An 18862-nucleotide genomic window follows, 5' to 3' on the forward strand; every position below is an offset into this window, starting at 1 on the left:
GACGGGAGGCACAGGGCGCACTTGGGTGTCACAGTGCAGGTCTCCCGAACTCCTTCTGGGTGTTCACACATTCTCCTGCCCTAAAAAGCACGGGAGTCACGGCCTGCCCCTCTCTGGTTGGGGGACTTGTCTGCAGCGGGCTGACGGGGGCCACGCCACGGGAAGGTGCCCTTCCCACCCCTGGGTCCACGGTCGGCAGGAACCCCCTCCGCGGGGCCGTGGGGCCGCGGCAGTGGTGGGGTTGTGGGCCTCCTGGAGCCCCCAGGCCACACCGCCAAAGGCAAGGAGGCTGGCTCCTTCAGAAGTTGTAACCAGGTTTAGTTAGGTCACTAAGGTCTAATCAAGCTTCCCTCATAAAAATGCACAGTAACAGACTTCTCCCACTGCTCAATCTGTTTAAGATGCTGTCTGTGGGTGTGGTTCTGGGATTCTGGCAAATTCAGTTTCCCTCTTTCCAACAGGACAGCTGGGCCCTTGGCACTCTGTGCACCCAGGGTAAATAACCATCCGTATGACGGTTCAGGGGCAAACCTGCCGTACTGAGCGTTCCTGCCAGGCGGGAAGTGTGTGTGTGTGGGGGGGGGGGGGAACGCTGGCCAGAACCCAGGAAATCCAGGCACACAGTGACCTCTCCCCTGAGGGCCCGTGTTCCCAGCATGGCCACATGACCTGGGGAAAGGTCCCCGTGTGCAGAGCCCCTAGCCGCGCCCCCCCCCCCCCCGGCACATTGGACCCCTGGTTTCCTTCCTTCCCCACCGAAGCCAGAACCCCGGGGCCCCCGCATCTGACCTGGGACCTGCCGCGTTGGCTGGTTAGGTCGGCCCCTGCGGCGGCGGGTGGGGATTCAAAGTGGCAGTAGGTAACATTTGCTGAGACCCCTGCCTCTCCTTTCTCTCTGGAAGCACCTCTCTGAGCCGTGTGAACCCACCGAGGCCACCGAGCAGGGGCAGCTTCACGACCGCCGTCTGGCTGAGGCCATGGCAGAGAACGGGGGGCTGATGTGCAGGAGAGCAAGCCAGGAGGACATGGGCCTGGACGACACGGCTTCCCAGCAAAGTGCGTCCGATGAGCAGTAGGGGGCAGGGCTGGCCAGGAGCCCCTCCTGTGGAAAAACGAGAGCTGCTGTAGCCAACAGTGACTTTACCTCGGGTTCTGGAAGAGTCTCACGTGAGGATAAAACACGGGGCAGCACACCCCCTTCCCCCGACACGGCTCCAAGCCACCCCTGGAGCCCCCCAGACGTGGGACGCACAACACACTTTCCAGAATTTGAAAATTCTAACAAAAAGCCATGTAATATCTTAAATAGAGTAAGTAGAGCACATAAATAACTCTTTCCTGCCCTGAAGAAACTAAGACAAGTGCATGTTAATAATTGGCATTTTATACATTACCGTTACCATGTTAAAGGGACAGCAGCACCCATCGTACCATCCGCTGGTCAAACGCAGTAGGGTTCAATCTACGCATAAAGAAAACCTCACTTCCTTATAATATTTATGCAGACGTCAAGTCAGTATAAGCCAGCGGCAGCTTTTCTGCAAGAAACGTGGTAGTGCATGAAGTTGGGTCTAAAGTATCCCGTGAGAGATCCAGCGACGCTAGTGACCCAAGTTTAGAAATCTAGGCCTGTGGGAGCACGGAAAGCCATTTGGAATCCCATGACGCTCAACTGTAGTCCCCGGCTTCCCACAACCAGGCCTGTCTCGCCCGGCGCTCCCATACGCTCACAGGAATGTTCGCTGGTTTTCCGAGCCGAGCGATCCTTCCCGTGTCACAGAACACTTGCACACACCTTCGTTTTTGGAATTAAAATGTTTACAGTTACTGTCGTGTCCGGTTGTTGCTTGAATTCTGCTGTAGCCTTTATAGTGAGAATGACATTTGGGCAAATTCTGGGACTTTGCCCACCTGAAGACCCCCTACCGGGTAAAGCAGAAACCCGGTTCCTTGTGGATGTAAGGGGTGGGGGTGGGGGGGCGAGGGGGTCCATGAAGAGTATCATCACCGGCCTGTGGTTCATCCCTTCTGGAAAGAAAAGAGTTAGAAATTCTCATTTTGGAAACAGTTCTGCAAGTTTCTTCAAGGAATCTAGGATTTGGAAGTGTGGGGAGTAGGGGAAGGCATGGTGGAGAATTTCCTCCCCCCACCCCCAGTAAGTAGATGGTAATACTTTTTCTTTTTTCAAAATAAGAATTGCCAAGTAATAATAGGTAGGCTCTGTAAGCAGAGGCACAGTACATTGTTCTCACATCAGTGATCCCTAGAGATGCAAAGTTGGCTATTGATTTAAACGCAGGTGATTGTCTAATGAGAGGCTGATAGAACCTTACTGTAGTTCTCCAAATTGGCCAAACCAAACTTGGCTGGCAGTCCCTGAAATCCTCTTGGGCCACTTTACAGCCAAGCCCTCAGGACTAAATGCCCGGCCCTGAGCTGTGAGCGTGGCCTCCCCACGAAGGGCATCTCCATGAATTCCGTAAGAAAAACGACAGATGCCCAGTAGCAGCCTGATGTGAGCTGACCACCCAGTGGGCATCCAGAAGCAAGCGACGCAGAAAGCCATTATGTTCCACAGAAAATGAATCTCCTGGGGCACCTGGGTGGCTCGGTGGGTTAAGCATCCGGCTTTGGCTCTCAGGTCATGATCTCACGGTTGGTGGGTTCGAGCCCCGCTGTGCTGACAGCTCAGAGCCCGGAGCCTGCTTCGGATTCTGGGTCTCCCCCTCTCTCTGCCCCTCCCCCGCTCACATTCTCTCTCTCTCTCTCTCTCTCAAAAATAAATAAACGTTAAGAAAAAAAATAAGGAAATTAATCTGAAAGAGCTGGAAAACCAACCGGTGGAGAGACACGTCAATGTAAACGAGAAGCCGAGAGCTCCCGCTGCTCCTGTGCGTTGTTCTGCTGGTGCTTCGGGAGCGGCTTCCCTAACTGCAGACTCGGCCGCTTATCCCGGTTCTCAGCGCAGAGGGAGCAGAGCAGCTTGGTTATGGTTCGTCAACAACAGCGAAGGCCAAAGTCCTCGGATCCGAACGCAAGCGTGCGTGGTCTGCGGGAGTAGAATCCTCCGGGCGTGCGTGGCGGGAGTGCGTACACGCACACACGCTTACGTGCGCGGGCACGCGTGCCCACAAAGGGAGAGATGGGGTCGGACCCCTTCCTGGACCCTGCAGGCCGGTGGGCAATGCAGCCACGCTTTTCCTCTACGTTGTGGCGAACCACCTTTCCGTTTTCGACGCGCATCAGAGAATTCCTTGCAAGACACCGGATTAGCCCCCATTTAAAGGCGATATTCCTAAGGTGACATCTCCTGCAGGAGTCGTTTAAACGCGCTGCCAGCATACAACCAAAGGGTTATGTTTTTGGACACTGAACGAAACGGTTTTTCCTCTAAAGAGGTTTGATATAAATCGGGTGGCTAACCGGGCATTATTGATTCTAAATCAATGGGTTTGCACTGTGCGCTGAAACCATCTGTCTGGCAGGTAGTTTTCTAAAATCACTCGATGCTCCGGCGTCTCCTTGCCCGTAAAGTATGCAGCGCAGCCCTTGTGTCCTCAGCCCCTCTCAGGCCTCCTCCACCGTCCAGTGGTTTGGTCCAAGTCATTACGTTCTGGGGACACGGCACCCGCCATCAGCGCACACACACACACACACGTGTGCAATCTTCCCAGATGCAACCTTTGTGAATTCCAAGATGGGAAGAGAGAGAGGGGAAAGGGCCATTCCACTTTTTCTGGGCCACCATCGCCCCCTACCCCACCCTGGATGACCTGAGGGCTGGGAACGGAGGGGGCCTCAGGACTTGCAATTGTGTTGGGAGCCCTGACAGATGAGGGCCCATGAATTTGAGAGACTTGTCCATCCCTGCACATGCGCATATTCAGAGGTAGGGGGAAAAAAAGGTTTTTTTTAAAACGCTGTGCCGTAAGTGGCTGGTGGTGCGGTCAACTCATTCTCCACATCCGTTCTGCTCTGTCCCGTCCAACCATGTTATTCCAGCTGAAACCCTTCACACAAGCAGTACACCTGTCCATTTCGTGTTTTCAAAGTGAATTCTTCCTTCAAGTCTGGCCCCCGACCCAACTATCTGTTAGGTGTCTGGATTTGAAGAGTAGGCATTTCAAACTCAGATATAAACGGGAGCTCCTGACGTCAGCCCGTCCCTGCCACCGCACCCCTTCCTCTCCCAGGGCGCCTCGTCTCGGGTAGTGGCACCGGTACGGGTGGGCCCGCGCCCTCGGCTTCCCCTCCGGTCCTGGCCTGTGCTCGGTACGCGGGCCTCCAGTGGTGTTCTGCCTCAGCGTCTCTTGAACGCTCAGAATGCGCCTTCTACGGGCTGTGCACGGTCAGTCGTGGGTTAGAGTCATTTGTGAAGTCATCTGATCTGGTACCACAGACTGGAGGGGCTGGGACAGCAAATGCTGATTTCTCATGGTCAGGAGGCTGGGAGGCCCAAGATCGAGGCGCCAGCAGATTCAGTGCCTGGTGAGGGCCTGCCTCCCAGTTCACGGATGGCCAGATGGGCGGTGTCCCCGGGAGGCAGAGGGGAGAGCCCTCTCCGATCTCTTATAAGGGCCCTAATTTCGTTCATGAGGGCTCCACCCTCACGACCAGATCCCCTCCCCAAGGCCTCCCGCCTAACACCATCGCACTGGGACTTAGATTTCAACATAAGAATCGGGGGGGGGGGGGGGGGACACAGACATTCAGACCACAGCATTATCCTTTATTAAACTTCTTAAAACACAGGGAGAGCTTCTGATATCTTCATATGTGCCCCCGATCATCCTGACAAATTATTTAAGGTCCCTGCCAGAGCCACCACGAAATGCTCTTCCAGTTTATAGCTGCCAGTTTATCCCAGCAAAATGTCAGCTCCGAGATCTGGGGGGCACACGATGCACAGAAAAGGACAGAAAGCTTCAACAGGGACAGAGTGGGAGGAGTGGAAAGACATTGGGCTTTGGAGCCACACAGACTTGGTTCAAACTCTGTATCTGCCACTAAAGGCAGGTTTCTTTACCATTGAAGAGGAAGCACGCAGAAGCTCGCATCCCCTCTACGTGTTGGGGGCCGTCCCGAATCTGTTCTGCACACTGGGTACCTCCGAGGACCCTGTCTCACTCACCCTCCACAGCCCATCTGGTTTCAGCTCTCAGTGCCCTCAAACTAGCGATTTTACCTTCTTGCGAGAAATTTCACTAGCTTTCCTTCTCAGACACAGTCAGTGTACTATATAGTCATGACTGAAAACACAGAGCTCAGGACAAGCAGCAGAGAGGAGAACGTCCCTTCGCACTTTGACAGACAGGCCCCTCCTGCAGGGCCAGTAAAGGCTCCACGTGATGGGCTCCCTCTGGCCAGGGCGGGCCGGCTGCACCAGGCCTGTGCGGGGTCCGTCTTCAGGGGCACGTAGGTGACGCTTCCCCAGCCTGTTCCCTTTCTCAGTTTACCTGAGGCCGCGCGGGGATCCTCAGGACTGTGGGCATTGGCAAGTAGGTCTGAGGCAGCGGCCAGGCTCCCGGGGCTCGGGGAAGCCTCTGCTGCTTGAGTCAGTGGCGTGGCCATCCGGACACACGGAGGTGCACAGACCACACCCGCGTGTGGCCCTCCTTCGGGCCTGGCGAGCCTGGCGCAGGTCACGCACAGCCCGTCAGATGCCCTGAACAGCCCAACCGGGCATGGGCAGCGGGACAGAGATGCCCTCGTCCCCACTCTGGATCTGTAATAAGAGATTAGTTCATAAGCTGGTAGGCCTTTCAGCTGTGACCCCTCAAAGGCTCAGCACATCCAGACCAAGCTTCGGGAGGCTTCCTGGGGAAACACCAAAGAAAGGATCCTGACCAAAGAGCCTGTCACGGGCCACCGACCACTGTCCCGCCTCAGAGACACAAGTGCTTCTCGTACTGTCCAGTGCGCCCAGTGCCCAGGACCCCTCACTCCGCACGCCCAGACCGGGCCACCCTTCCAGACAGGGGCACGCCTGGCATCCGTGCCAGCTGGGTCTGGAGCTAAGGCCGGCTGCTCACGTATCCTGGAGATTTGCGGATCTGCAACAGAAAGGACCCAAAAGCACCGTGCGGTCTCCGTAGTACCGTCAACCACCTGCCATCTTTTCCACAGCCGCCCCGCGACAGGCTGAACCTGATCTTTCCACACCATTCTCGACAGCCCCAGCTCCCGGCACCGGGCCCTCCCCAGGGGATCACACGGACGGCTGCTGCCGGCTTCCTTCCACGCTGTGGCATCGCCTTCCTTGGACGACACTCGTTTCCCCCTTATTCTGGAAGGGAAACGGGGCACGGAACGGTTTAAGCCGCGTCTAAGTTGATGTGGCCAGAGTGGGGGCTCCGACCCGAACCCACAGGCCTGAGTACAGAATGAAGACCTGCCTCCCACACAGGGCTCACGCGTTTGCACCAACACATTTATTTTTATTTTATTAAGCAATAAGCAAACAGACGATGAGATGGGCGGGGAGGACCGAAACTGGCCTTTCCCTGAACTATTTTTACAAACCAAGTAACTAGCGTCCCTTGAAACCACAGCTGCAACTGGAGCGGGGTCTGAGTTCAGGACGTGCAAAATCGATTAGGTAGCGGCTGCTCCTCTCCCCCTTCCCCGGAACACGCTTATGAACTTCAGTGGGGGCGAGTTCCATCTAATACTCCGAAAGCCATTTCTCATTCCAGAATTTACCAGAATCATACACGTAACTGCAAGGGGAAATAAACAGACCCCCTCGGCATAAATAAGCCGCGGCGGACCGTTCATCGTGGGGCGCCGGTCGGGCATTAAGGCTAACTGATCTTTTAAACACTTTTTGGAGAACAGCTGTCAGGCTTTCTCCGGCAAGGCCCACAAGGCTTCCGAAACCGGAAGGCCTAAGTCCTTGCCAGGCAGGGCCCCGAGGAGGCTCCGCGTGAACCAGCACACCTCTTCAAGCGCACGAAGCAGGGACGCGAGCCGTCTTCACTGCCTGCCGCTCTGCACACACGTCACGATATCTGGCAGAAGGCGGTTCCTGTTCTCCTTGGTGACCTGTGGGAGGAAGCAAGACAGAAGGCTTCAGAGTCCCTTCCTTTTCCTCAATCCTCTGACAGGCAGTGCTCTACGGGGAGAGCCTGGGAAGGGGAGGCAGGTTTCGTAAGCCCCGGCCAAGAGCGCTGTGAGGACAGGACACGGGAAGTGGTTCTAACCACGAGGAGCCGGGAGCTGACCCCCTCATGGGGCTCTGGGTAGATGTCAATGCAGGTGGGACGCAGCCCCCATGCGACCTGGCCTGAACCAGAACCACCTACGAGGAGCCCACCGAGAGTGGCCGAACCTGAACTCTGGGAAGTCCCAGAAGTCAGTAATCTACTCGTCTCTCTACATGGAAAAGCCTCTCGTCCTCTACATGGCGAGGAGCCTCTGACATCAGTCAACTCCCCATCTGCAGGATGGGGAAGCTAAGTCCGGGGGGTGCAGGGACCACACTGAGCCCTCGGAGGTAGCTGGGGACACAGCAGAGGCTAGACCTGGATCCCCCACTCCGGCTACATCCTCTGTAATTCGCATCCTTCCACAAAGGAACCGGGAGTTCATTCACACTTTACCCGGTGATCTGTTTTCATTTTCCTTTCCTTTCCTACTGTGGTCCCAATGAGTCCAAGAAAAGCATTTAGACGCCCCTCCCTGGGTGGGGGGTTGGACGGTGGGCGGTCCAACCAGGACGGTGGTAGGGGCAGGGCCACCTCCTCAGCCGTCACCTGTGTGTGCCTTCTGCTCGGCCCCCACACGCACCCACTCAACATCGATGGGGTGGCGACCAGAAACTGAGCAAGGTACCAGGGACACAGAGAGGACTCCGATAGGGACTTGACCTCATGGAGTTGGCAGAGCAGAACAGAGGGACAGACGTGGACAGTGAGCGCACTGGTGGTAAAGGGTCCGGGAGAGAAACTCTGGAGAGGCGCACGGGAGCTGCGGCGGGGCGAGAAAAGACTTCCGTGGACTGGACTGGACTGAATTTTGACCGGTGGACACGGGAGAAGGTCCCCCAAAGACGAAAGCAAAGAATCGCAGAAAGAGGAAGTGAGTGCATCTGGAGAGCCAGCAGGCTCAGTGCCGGCGGACCCGGAGACCGGACCGCCCACTGCACGAGTCCACACCCGCCCATGTCTAACGGACCACCTGGCACAGAGCAGGCGCTAAATGAACGTGTGATGGAGACGCACGGCGGGCTTCATCCCCGTGGTTCCCCAGCACCCACTCACCCTCCTCGAAGAGCACTGTGACCTTCCTCTGGGAGACATCATCTAGGAAACTGGCTCTCGGCCAACGAGTTCCAGCTGGGCCTGAAGAGCCTCCCGAGAGCCCGAGTCCTGAAAGGATGGAGTCAAGCAGCAAACGGCGAGGCCACCACCTCTAACACTAAGTCCAAGGACGCGGTGCACTGGTCCTTGCCCTGTTGCTCTGGTCTGTGGTCCCAGGAGGACCATCAGCTCTGCTCCGGCTTGAGGAGAAACTGCCACACAGCCTTGCAAGGCTTTCTGTTGCTGTTTTTGCTTAAATTAGCCAAGTCCCTCTCTGCTGTTTGCATTCAAGGAAGTCTGCTGATGTGAACGGAGGAAAGGGGGAGACAGTGGTGGGAACTGGCAGGCTCATCAGGGGGCTTCGTAACCCCACTGTGCTAGCGGAGAGGGGCCGTTAGATCCCTTCCTCCCTGCTGACTTCACCAGGAACTCCCCTAGGCTCTGCCCTCAGAGTCTGTGACACTTTACCGTGTGCTTCCGAGGGCAGAACACAAGATTAGGGGCATTCGGGGCTACTTCCCCTAGAAATGTAAGATTTATAACACAGGAGACGTGGAGCTGGGAGAGGAGGGACGCAAAGGAAAGACAGAGGAAAGGAGAGTACAGGAGACGTGGCGGGGGGGGGGGGGGGAGAGGGAGGGGGAGGAAAGGAAGAGACCACTTGGACCAGAGGGAAAGAATTAACGCCAACTTTGCACGGGTGAGAAAGAAGGGGCAACTCGGGCACTGCTCGTTCCAGGCACCCCTGCCTCAACTATCCCCTGGATTCTCTCGCCAGCCACCGAAAGGAGCGCACGGTCATGGGCATTTGATCCTCCACTTGTACGGGGGACAGTCCCACTGCTGCTCGGTTGTAAATGCGAGCTGCCGTGAGGAGAGCACGGAGGGTGGGTGGGGGCAGAATCCACATCTGCAGGGAGGCTGGGGCAGGAGCGGAGGCTCCATGCCTACTCCGTAAATCCCCAGGCTTTCGAGAGGGCGCTCGGGGGGTGGGGGGGGGCCTGGGAAGGAAGGCTGAGAAGGTGGGAAGCCCCATGACCCCAGGTGCCGGGTCTGCGTGGAGGCTGGTTAGGCGGCACAGCCAGGGCGGGCAGAGCAGGGGGATCTAACAGGCGTGGGGCTTCAGAGGGAATAAAAAGGAGCGCTTACAGGCCACGCAGGCACAGTTCTGTACGTCTGGGCAATGCCTCACCATCTACTTCGTACGGTCATGATCACGTGGCCACCCTGGTCTCAGGACCCAGCTCGCAAGGCCCCATCTGGTCTCGGTTCAACTTCACGCCGGGCCTCCGGTCGGCGAGCACGCCCCAGCTCCATCGCCCAGGTGTGAGTGAGCCCCCGCCCCACCCGGGCCCTCCGCGGGAGCTGTCGGGGGTAAGGGTGTCACAGCAGGGGCGGAGGCGGTGCGTCCCACACGCTGAGGGCACGCTCCAATCCTGAGTTCCATAGAAAAAAATAAACACCGGAAAAGATTCATTTTGAGAATGTTTTTGTGTTAAAAATGTGACGAACGCAAAAAATGACATTAGTATTTTGCTACCCCCCTTTGATTGCCCTAAGATTGTTTCTGAAAATTCCACAGTAAGAGGTCTATATGAAACTGTCTACAGTGTTCAGTTATTACTGTTACGTTCCTTGCGCGTTGAAGACGGGCTCTCAAATGCGAGAACGAGTAAAAATCATCTGTCAGCCTCAGGGGCCCTCCCCTGCACGCACAATCCTTGTCTTGTATTCAACCACCAGAAGGCTGGCCGCAGAAAGCCCTTACCGAGGAGACAGCACTGGGCGCAGAAGAGAACGAGCTGAGGAAGAACGCAGGAAGGAAGCCCCTGCACTCTCCACCCCACTGCACTGCAGCCTCAAGAGAAAGGAAGCCAAGTGAGACCTGAGCCCTCTGCCCTGTCCAGTGGCCCTTGATGAAGATCAGACCCTAAGTTCCCTGGGGACAGGGGCATCTCATTCATCCTGTGTCTGGCACATGGTGGGGGTGGGGGGTGCCCAGTAAATGTTTACTGCATTCTGAGCTGAGCAGGGTCTTTGAAACACAGCTGAGCGATAACATAAAGATTGTGAAGACTCTGACTGTCTTAAGCATCCACGTTGCTCTGTGTGTGCTGCCTCCAGGGGCCACGGAAGGGCCTGAGAGCGACCAGTCAACAACCTGGGCACCCGGACATCAGCGAAGCTGTGTATATTCAGATACAGGAACAGGCAGCAGGGAAAATGCCCCTCACTGCACATACGTTATTTTCCTTGAACCTGTGGGAAAGACCCTGACAAGTTCCTAGTAAGCAAAGGATTACAGAAAGAAATTGGACAATGCTTGTTACCATAAGTTAACACACATCCAAAGTTATTACTAGCCTGTTTCATGTTGTGTCTTTATGTTACTGAACCTAAAATTAGGATTATTCCTGAATCCAATCCCTTTCGCTCTACTTTTTTCATGAAGGTTAAAGTTTCCAAGCCAAGAATAATTTCATGTTGTATCAAGTAAGACTTTGCCTGCCTTGAGTTTACAAGATTTCCTTCTGTATTTTCTTCCGAGAACTATAGTTTAGTTCTTAAATTTAGGCCTAGGATCCTACTCTGAGTTAATTCTGGTAGATGATGTAAGGGTCCAACTGCCTTCTGTGCATGAGGATGTCCAGTTTTCCACACTGGATGCGGTTTGCTGAAAAACAATTCTTTCCTCATTACGTTGTCTCAGCATGCTTGCTGAAAATGAACTGATCCTCGACGTAAGGATTTATTTCTGGACTTGTAGTTCTATTCTATTGATCTATGTGTCCAGCCTTCGGCCAGGACCGTACTGTCCCGATCACTGAAGGTTGTAGTAAGTTTCAAAATCAGGAAGTAGGAGTCCTACAACATCGTTCTTTCTCAAGACTGTTTCAGTGGGGTCCTTCCCATCTCCACGTGAATTTCAGGACTGGCTCGTCAACTTCTACAAACACTCTGCCTGACTTTCCACCCAGAGGTTAACAGATATTCTCTCACTCCTGTATCTGCAGGAGTCCACAGGACGGGAGGGCAGCAGCAAATTCCCATTCTCATGTTAGTGAGACTAACATGCTTTATGCCCTGTTTGGTGAAAAAACCCACCAAGGAACAAGAAGAGGTCTAAGAATTTCCAAAATGGAAGGAAGTCAGGACCTACTTCCTGTTATTCTTGTGATCTTACAATCCACAAATAAAAATTAAAAGCATAAAAACTGCTTTATGGAAAAAAAGACAAGTGTAAAAGGCTCTGAATTCAGGATAGTGGAATAGATTTTAGTTATAGCAACACTTTATAAAGTAGAAAACCAAATGATTTCTAGGAACCTGAGATTTTTTTTTTTTTTTTTTTAGCAAAATCATCTAAACCACCCCGTCAACAAAGGAAACAGCATTATGCTAACACTCAGGCTTGGAAGTGAGACAGACGGAGCCTTGAACCCTAGCTCTGCAGCCTACTGAGACCTTGGACATGCTATGCAGCCTTGATAAAATAAAGGTTATGTGACACACCCACCGGGGTACTGTGAAGTCTGCACTGGTGGGTCTACAGTACTGGGCACAGCACCCAAGTCCAGTGCTCAGTGACTGGTGGCCACGTCGGCATCTAAATGAACGTTCCAGGCTCCAGCTGCCTCTTCTGTCCCGTCAGCAAATAACATTCCCAACGTTTCCATCAAGCAGATATTTCAAAGGAAATCCAAAGAAATATGCTTTCTAAATGCCTCTAAGACAACCAAACTCGTGCGTGCACGTGCGCGCGTGTGTATGTGTGTGTGTACGTGTACATGTGCATGTGTGTGGCAGGAAGTGACGAGCAGGGATAAAATCTTTTCTTCATGTTACTAGAGAACTAGGAAAACAGTGCACACAGCTCTTTCTAGTAATCTTGATCCATGGAGATCTTCCTCTCTTGCCTCTGCAGCATTAATGTAATTACACTCAAATAAGCAACTATGAAATAAATTAAAAACATTTTTCAGTGGCCACACTTAGAGACCAGTAAACTCTACAAGACATGAAAAAAAAAAAAAAATTTAACCAAACTTCCTAAAGAGAAACCTAACAGGAAGGCGACCGTCAATACCCACACCACGACAGAAGCTTCTAAATTACCAAGACCATCCTCCAATGACAGGAGTGTTAGATCTTTTATTATAGTACCGCAAGTCCCTGAGGCTCTGTTCTTCCTCGCCACCCCCCTCCTCAAGTCTGCTCTGTTGGGCAATTTCTATTGTTCTACCTCCAGGTTTACCATTTCTTTCCTCTGTTGTCTCCATTCTGCTGGGGAGTCCCGCCAGAGACTTACCTCATTCAGTTATTTTAGTTCCACAGTTTTTATTTGACTCCTCTTTATGTCTCCCATAGCTTTGTTAGACCTTTCCATTTCTTCATCGAGACTTTCTATTTTTCTTGTATTTCAAATGTGTTGGCAATTGATCACGGAAGCGTTTTTGTGACGGCTGCTTTTAAACCTCGGCCCTGCGATTCTAACGTTCACGTCACCTTGCTGTTGGCACATGTCGATGTTTTCACTCAAGTTGCTTTTCCCAGTTCCTGGCAGCACAAGCGATTTTCAGCTGTGTCGTGGTGGGTCCCCTGGCTGAGCTTCCTAGCCGGAGTGCCACCTTCTTTCCACCAGTCAGGTCTCCCTACGTTTGTTTTATGTGTAACGTCCAACAGTTTCAGCTACAGCTCACAGGAAGAACAGGGAGAAGTGTGTCTATTCCACCGTATCTAGAACTGGAAGTTTCCAGGTGTTTTTCTGAAAGGCAGTGCTGTTTGCCTGACGCTACTAAGAATAAGTCTAGACGGGGCGCCGGCATGGCTCAGCTCGTTAAGCGTCCGACTCTTGATTTCATCTCCAGTCACAGCCTCACGGTTGGTGGGTTTGAGCCCTGTGTTGGGCTCTGCACCGACAGTGTGGAGCCTGCGTGGGATTCTCTCTCCCTCCCTCTCTCTCTGCCCTGCCCCCGCTCATGTGTTCTCTCTCCCTCTCTCTCTCAAAATAAATGAATAAACTTAAAAAAAGAAAAGAACAAGTCCCTACGATAGGAGTAACGTCAAGGGGCGTACTTTGCCCCATGAATTCAGTCCCATCTCCACGGTCCTGACACGCGCAGCTGTTTGCAAGGAGAGGCTGCCCTCCCTACCTTACACAACCTACTGCCTTACCCGGAATGTTCTTCCTTCTTGTCCTTCTTTTCTCCACTTCCTCCCTCAAAACCCCACAAGAACCACTTCCTTCAGGACACCTCCCCCCCCCCCCACCTTCTGCTCACAGAATTCTCTCCCTTCTCTGCTTCCAGATCTTGACGGTCACATCATCTATCTTTCTTGAGGGAAGGGGACATGCTTCACGTGTGCTGTCGGACTAAGTGCTGGACACAGAGGCTGCTCTCAAACATGGATTCGGAGAACCCTACTGCGTGTCAGAAACAGAAAGGATGCCAGAAATATCTAATCCAAGCCCTAAGTTTGCACATATGGAAAATGAGATTCCTCATATAAAACGGGAACAGAAAGATCACACAAGCCCCAAAGGAACACATGAAAGAGAAGAATAACGGGGTACATAAGCCCCTATCTCTCGCATAATTAACCAAAAGCTAATCATTTTATTTTCACATCATTAGGAGCAATGATCACTTTGCCCAGAGAATAATTTCCAGTTTTAGAGGAGAAGATGTGGTATTATTTTAAGATACGATGTTCTCCTCTGGACATCAGGGCCAACTCCCCTGATCCCACTCAGGGCTCGTAGACCCCGCTGGTCTGCAGACGGCCAGTCTCTGGACCCGCCACTCCCCACCTCCCGCCTGGAAGCCGCCTGGCCTGAGAACCACTCGTCTTTCATCATCTCTCACTGTTCACTGCCTCTATTTCCACAGGAACTTTAGAAACACAACCACGAACTCACTTGGAGGCCACGTAAAGTAAGAGACAGAGAGAAAGAACAGCACGAAACTGAAGACGAGGGCCCCAACTTCACAGATGTCGCGGGGCACGTGGCCTCGCGGGGCCGTCCGCTCACCCGTGAGCTCCTCCGAGAGGCTCCCTGGCTGGACCCGTCTCTCCAGCCACCTCCAGACCTCCGCCCTGCCTATCTTCTCCACACTTAGCAACATCCGCACGGCCGAGCTGTGTGCCTGCGCTGCTGTGGTCCGGCCCCCGCCTCAGCAAGTCCACTCCGGGGGGCGGGGACGTGGTCTTGTTCAGCATCGCAACCTCGCTCACAGTGGAACCCGGTCGACACTTACTAAATGAAGGAAAGGAGCAAGGACTGCACCAAGTTTTCCAAGTCTGGCTGCTCTGACCCTGACATGGGTCTCCTGCCACCACAGTACCCCTGGAGACTGTGGTGACGGCACGCGGATGGCCCACTAGGACCGGCGGGCCACGGCGGAGGCACGGCAGCCAGCGACATCTGGCGCTCGTGGTACCTGGCAGCCGGAGCTCGCCTCCCGCTCTGGCTGGTGGGGCGGCCCTGCCAGCCTCCTTGTTCCGGGGCCCTCGCAGGGCCTGGGTTGAAACGGGGGGTGGGGGTGGGGAGAGCAGGTATGGGCAGAGCCCGGCGGAGACGCGGCTCTCGCCGACACAAAGGTGGCACGGCGCAAGACAGCATCTAAGGACACAGACAAAGGGCTGTCAGAGGCCTATACGTCGGCTCCGACATCGCCACGGGATAGTGTGACAGCACCGGTCCTCCCTCCCACGTGCCGCACCGCAGAACCCCGACAGCCCCCCAGTAGCCCCCCGGGAGCCTGTCAGGGCAGACTCTGCAGGCGTGCTGTCCGTGTGGCCAAAGGGACCGAAGAAACGAATCTTTCATTTGCTTGAAACATAAACAGTGACAGGCGGCTGATGGCCAGCGCACTGGCCAGCGCAGAGAGCGCATTTCCGTCATCGCGGAAACCCCTGGTGCACAGCGCTGCTCTGTGGCAGACGGAGGCCACAGGGACATGTGTCCTTTCATCCGTGACACGTATGACTTAAGTTCTGTAAGTTCCTAGAAAATCAGACTCACCTGGATCTAGCCTAAGGCGGGGGGGGGGGGGTGGTGGGTGGGGAGAGATGGTCTTTCAGAGCAAAGGCACACCTCAGAGCCACCCCGCTGAGGTCACCCGCTCCACTGTCACAGACACAGGGACCGGTTGTACTCACACTGAACACCTGAACGTCGTTCCTGTTTCTTATCTCTTCCACGAGGGCCAGCGGCTTCCCTTTAGGCACCGGGATTGTGCCCAGGACTACGGTCCCCGGTGTGGACAGCGTCTGGCGGACAGCCTGGATGAAAGGCTGACTGAAGAGCTCCATTTTCCCAATCTCATCGATGACACACACTCTCTGCCCTGGGCCGCTGACAGGACCTGCCTGAAGACAACAAAGACGCCAGGGTCACCTGAGGCAAAGGGCCCAGGGGTCCCGCTCCCCAGCCACTCACTGGCTAAGCCATCCCAGGGCGAGTCAGTTAAGCTCCGGAAGGCAGAAGATCGTCTCCACGGGACACTTAACTGGCAAACGGATCTGGAAGAGCTCCCTTGGAAACCGCAGCAACCAGAAAATTCAGTTCCCTAAGCCACCCAGGTTCCTGGCAATTTTCTCTCTTCTAGAATGGTTCCAATAATAACCAAGCTCTGTATTTATATCCACCCAGGAAAGAAGCAGCACCCACATGCCTCAGGTTTAAATGAAATGAGACAGCAAGTCTGGGAGCCCTTATTAATAATACTGGCCTCTTTTTTTCGGTTTTGAGCTGTGTGAGATTCCCTGTCTACTGGGAGGAGGAAACCGCTGCAGGCAGAGGCCGGTGTGTATCATAATCTGCACTATAAGGGGCGGTGGAAAGAAGGGAAAGTTAAAAGGAAAGGAGTCTTGGTTAAAAGAAAAAAGTGAGCAGGGCTGTGCCCTTTAAACCTCAGATTCCCTTCCTAACGACTTCACTGCGTTCCTTCCTTGAAAGCCCCTCTCGGAACAGGTGTGGCGGCCAGCCTCCACGGGCCCTACTGCCTCCCAGCTCCTGGGACTCCCCCCGTGTCCAGTCCCCCGCCACAGGGTTCCAGCGTTCGTCCCCGCGACCATCCCTGAGACGAGGCAGAACGCACTGCTTCTACCGTGGTCTCAATCTCTCTCTCTCTCTGGGATGGCTCGCTGCCATCTTGTGAGCACACTCAGGCAGCTGATGGCCAAGTCCACGTGGGAAGGAACCGAGTGAGCTGGGGGGCGAATCCTCCCCAGTCAAGCGGCAGATGACTGCAACCTCATGACAGACGGGAGCCCGGACCTCCCGGCTGAGCCATTCCTGGATTCCTGACCCAGAAAAACTGTGTGAGATGATGTCCGTGGTGTTAAACCCCAAAATTCTGGGGTAACTTGTTACACAGCAACACTAATGATCACTGATAATGATCACTCATAAACATGCCCTCTCTGGAAAGCCTTCCCAGAGAAAGCTATGAACAGTCCTTCCATAGCGGGACACAACACAACACAGATTAGCACTTGAGTGAATGCTGAGTGACAAATACGTTTTATGTATCTTGGTATAAATGATTATTTTCCTCTATGCAAAGCTGATCTACAAAGTACTTTTCACTATAGTTCTTAGACTCCTTAAATAATGACGTCAATACGTTCTCAGAATGCGGGGCTGAGTTAAACTAGATTTAGCTCAACTGCCAACCCTGAAGCCAGAGTACAGTGCGGTCGGTGGCCGGGGGGTTGGGGGGGCAGTGGTCCCCACGAGAGACGGGACTGGGGGAAGATCCCGAAGCCTGCATGGTACACAGAGGACGGTGGAATCTATCCAACAGATGAGATTCCAGCCAGGGAGGACCACAGGTTGTGCCCAAAAGGCCGCTAACCGTGTGGAACCTGGAAGACAAGTTAGGCATCTTCTGGAATAGACGACCTGAGATTTGGGGTCTAATCCTAGGCAGTTATTGAAGGCAAGCATTAGGGAAGTGGTTTTCAAACTTTCATGTAAGTGGTACTTTTATTCTTTTCTGACTTAATATCACATACATATTTTCCCACTCAGTTTAGTAGCAGGAAGACCAGGAAGGGGCACATCCAAGAGAGGGTCTGTATCCTTAAACTCCTGTGTTTTTAAGGCATTTCATTTTTACCTCTCAATTGCACCCACTTGTGTGTGCGTGCACGTGTGCGTGCGTGCGTGTGTGTCTGTGCACGCGCACCTGTTTCCCGCTCTTAGAGGCAGGGACGAGGCCCCATGCATCTTTTTCTTTCCCATGGAACTGAATGATGCAAAGTTGAGCTGAGGCAGCTAATGTTGCCCTCCAGCGACGGGGTGAGGGCGTCTGTGGAATCAATCGCTAATTTCCAAATTTCTCCTTCAAAAATGAATGCCCAATTTGGGAGACATTTTAAAAGCTGGCAGCTACCTTCTCATTAGCATAAAAACAGACACCCCACAAGGGCAAGCCGTCCCAATGGCCTGACTCTTACCAAGGAGTATTTGGGGCATTCTGCTGCCTCCAGAGACCAGGAATAATTGCAGAGGTCATCCTTCCACAGGCATCTAGAAGCCCAACAGGGTGCTATCTGGCCCATCAAAATGAGAGTTTGAAAGCAGTCAATTCAGAGAAAGAGAAACAATAAGATGTGTGTGCCCGTGTACATGTACATATGCAGGCAGCACGTACATATGCACGTGGGCACGTACGTGAATATACGAGTAGGTATAAACATAAAGCACGAGGCTCTCCAACCACCTTTCCTCAGATTCCCTACAACGTTCACCAACGGGAGCTCACCGGCATTATTTAAGCTTCCGCGCAAAGATATCTGGACACACATGCATATGCTATGTTGCACCAACCGGAAATGTTCGTTTTCAAACCTCAGTTTACAGGAAATCCTTATTCTGTCTAGAATTAGGGACTTTTATCACCCAGAAACTAAGAATCTCGAAAATAAGTCTGGGATTTTTGACGAAAAAATGTTAAGTTATTCATGCTCAATTGAGAGATATTAGAAACTCAGAAGCCTGCAAACACCGTTTTTTCTAAATAACGTGAACATTTAGTCAAGCCTGTGATAAAGGAAGCACTATCATATTCACGATTGTTTTTTTATATAAACTCAAGCAACTTTAGAGGGAAATAAGAACCAGTGAGCACACATTATCCTGTTCACACTGTAATAAAACCCTGCCGGCACCAGAGCCCGGGTCTGAAAACTACCAGGAGCCTCCCCAGCCCTTCCCAGTGCGGCTGCGAAAGTGATAATGGGTCCCTGGAGCATCACCTCTGAAGGTGTGCAGTAAGGAGCTCACGAAGAACTTCCAGCGGCTTCTCACCTGGTGTCTTTTTTCTTCCCACACCTTCTCTCCACACAGGACGTAAGAGGCGGCAGGACTGTGGACGCTACCCAGCAGCCCCTGCACCACTCACCACTCCCCTCCCCCCCAACTCACCACCCCTCTCCCCCCCTCCCCGCTCCCCACCCCTCTTCCCTGGGCCACTTACCACCCCTCTCCACCCCCCCTACTTACCACCCCTCTCCCCACACTCACCACCCCTTTCCACCCCCACCCCCCC

General features: G+C 53.5%; 2 protein-coding genes across 2 annotated transcripts in view; one reads left to right on the top strand and one right to left on the bottom strand.

Moving 5' to 3' along the window:
* The window catches only part of LOC125932608 (pecanex-like protein 2), a 62472-nt gene extending 60683 nt beyond the window's left edge, over positions 1 to 1789 (top strand). Inside the window, exon 11 of the mRNA XM_049645002.1 lies at positions 903 to 1789. Coding sequence (XP_049500959.1) covers positions 903 to 1076 — 174 coding nt within the window. The 3' untranslated portion in view covers positions 1077 to 1789. The remainder of the gene's footprint in view (positions 1 to 902) is intronic.
* Positions 1790 to 6409: 4620 nt separating this feature from the next.
* Positions 6410 to 18862, bottom strand: part of NTPCR (nucleoside-triphosphatase, cancer-related) — a 31929-nt gene continuing 19476 nt past the window's right edge. The window contains exons 4-5 of the mRNA XM_049645003.1: positions 15465 to 15674; positions 6410 to 7044 (exon numbers count right to left, since the gene is read on the bottom strand). Of these exons, the coding sequence (XP_049500960.1) occupies positions 6976 to 7044; positions 15465 to 15674 (279 nt within the window). The 3' untranslated portion in view covers positions 6410 to 6975. The remainder of the gene's footprint in view (positions 7045 to 15464; positions 15675 to 18862) is intronic.

The sequence above is a fragment of the Panthera uncia genome, chromosome D2 (assembly GCF_023721935.1).
Source record: "Panthera uncia isolate 11264 chromosome D2, Puncia_PCG_1.0, whole genome shotgun sequence".
NCBI lineage: Eukaryota > Metazoa > Chordata > Mammalia > Carnivora > Felidae > Panthera > Panthera uncia.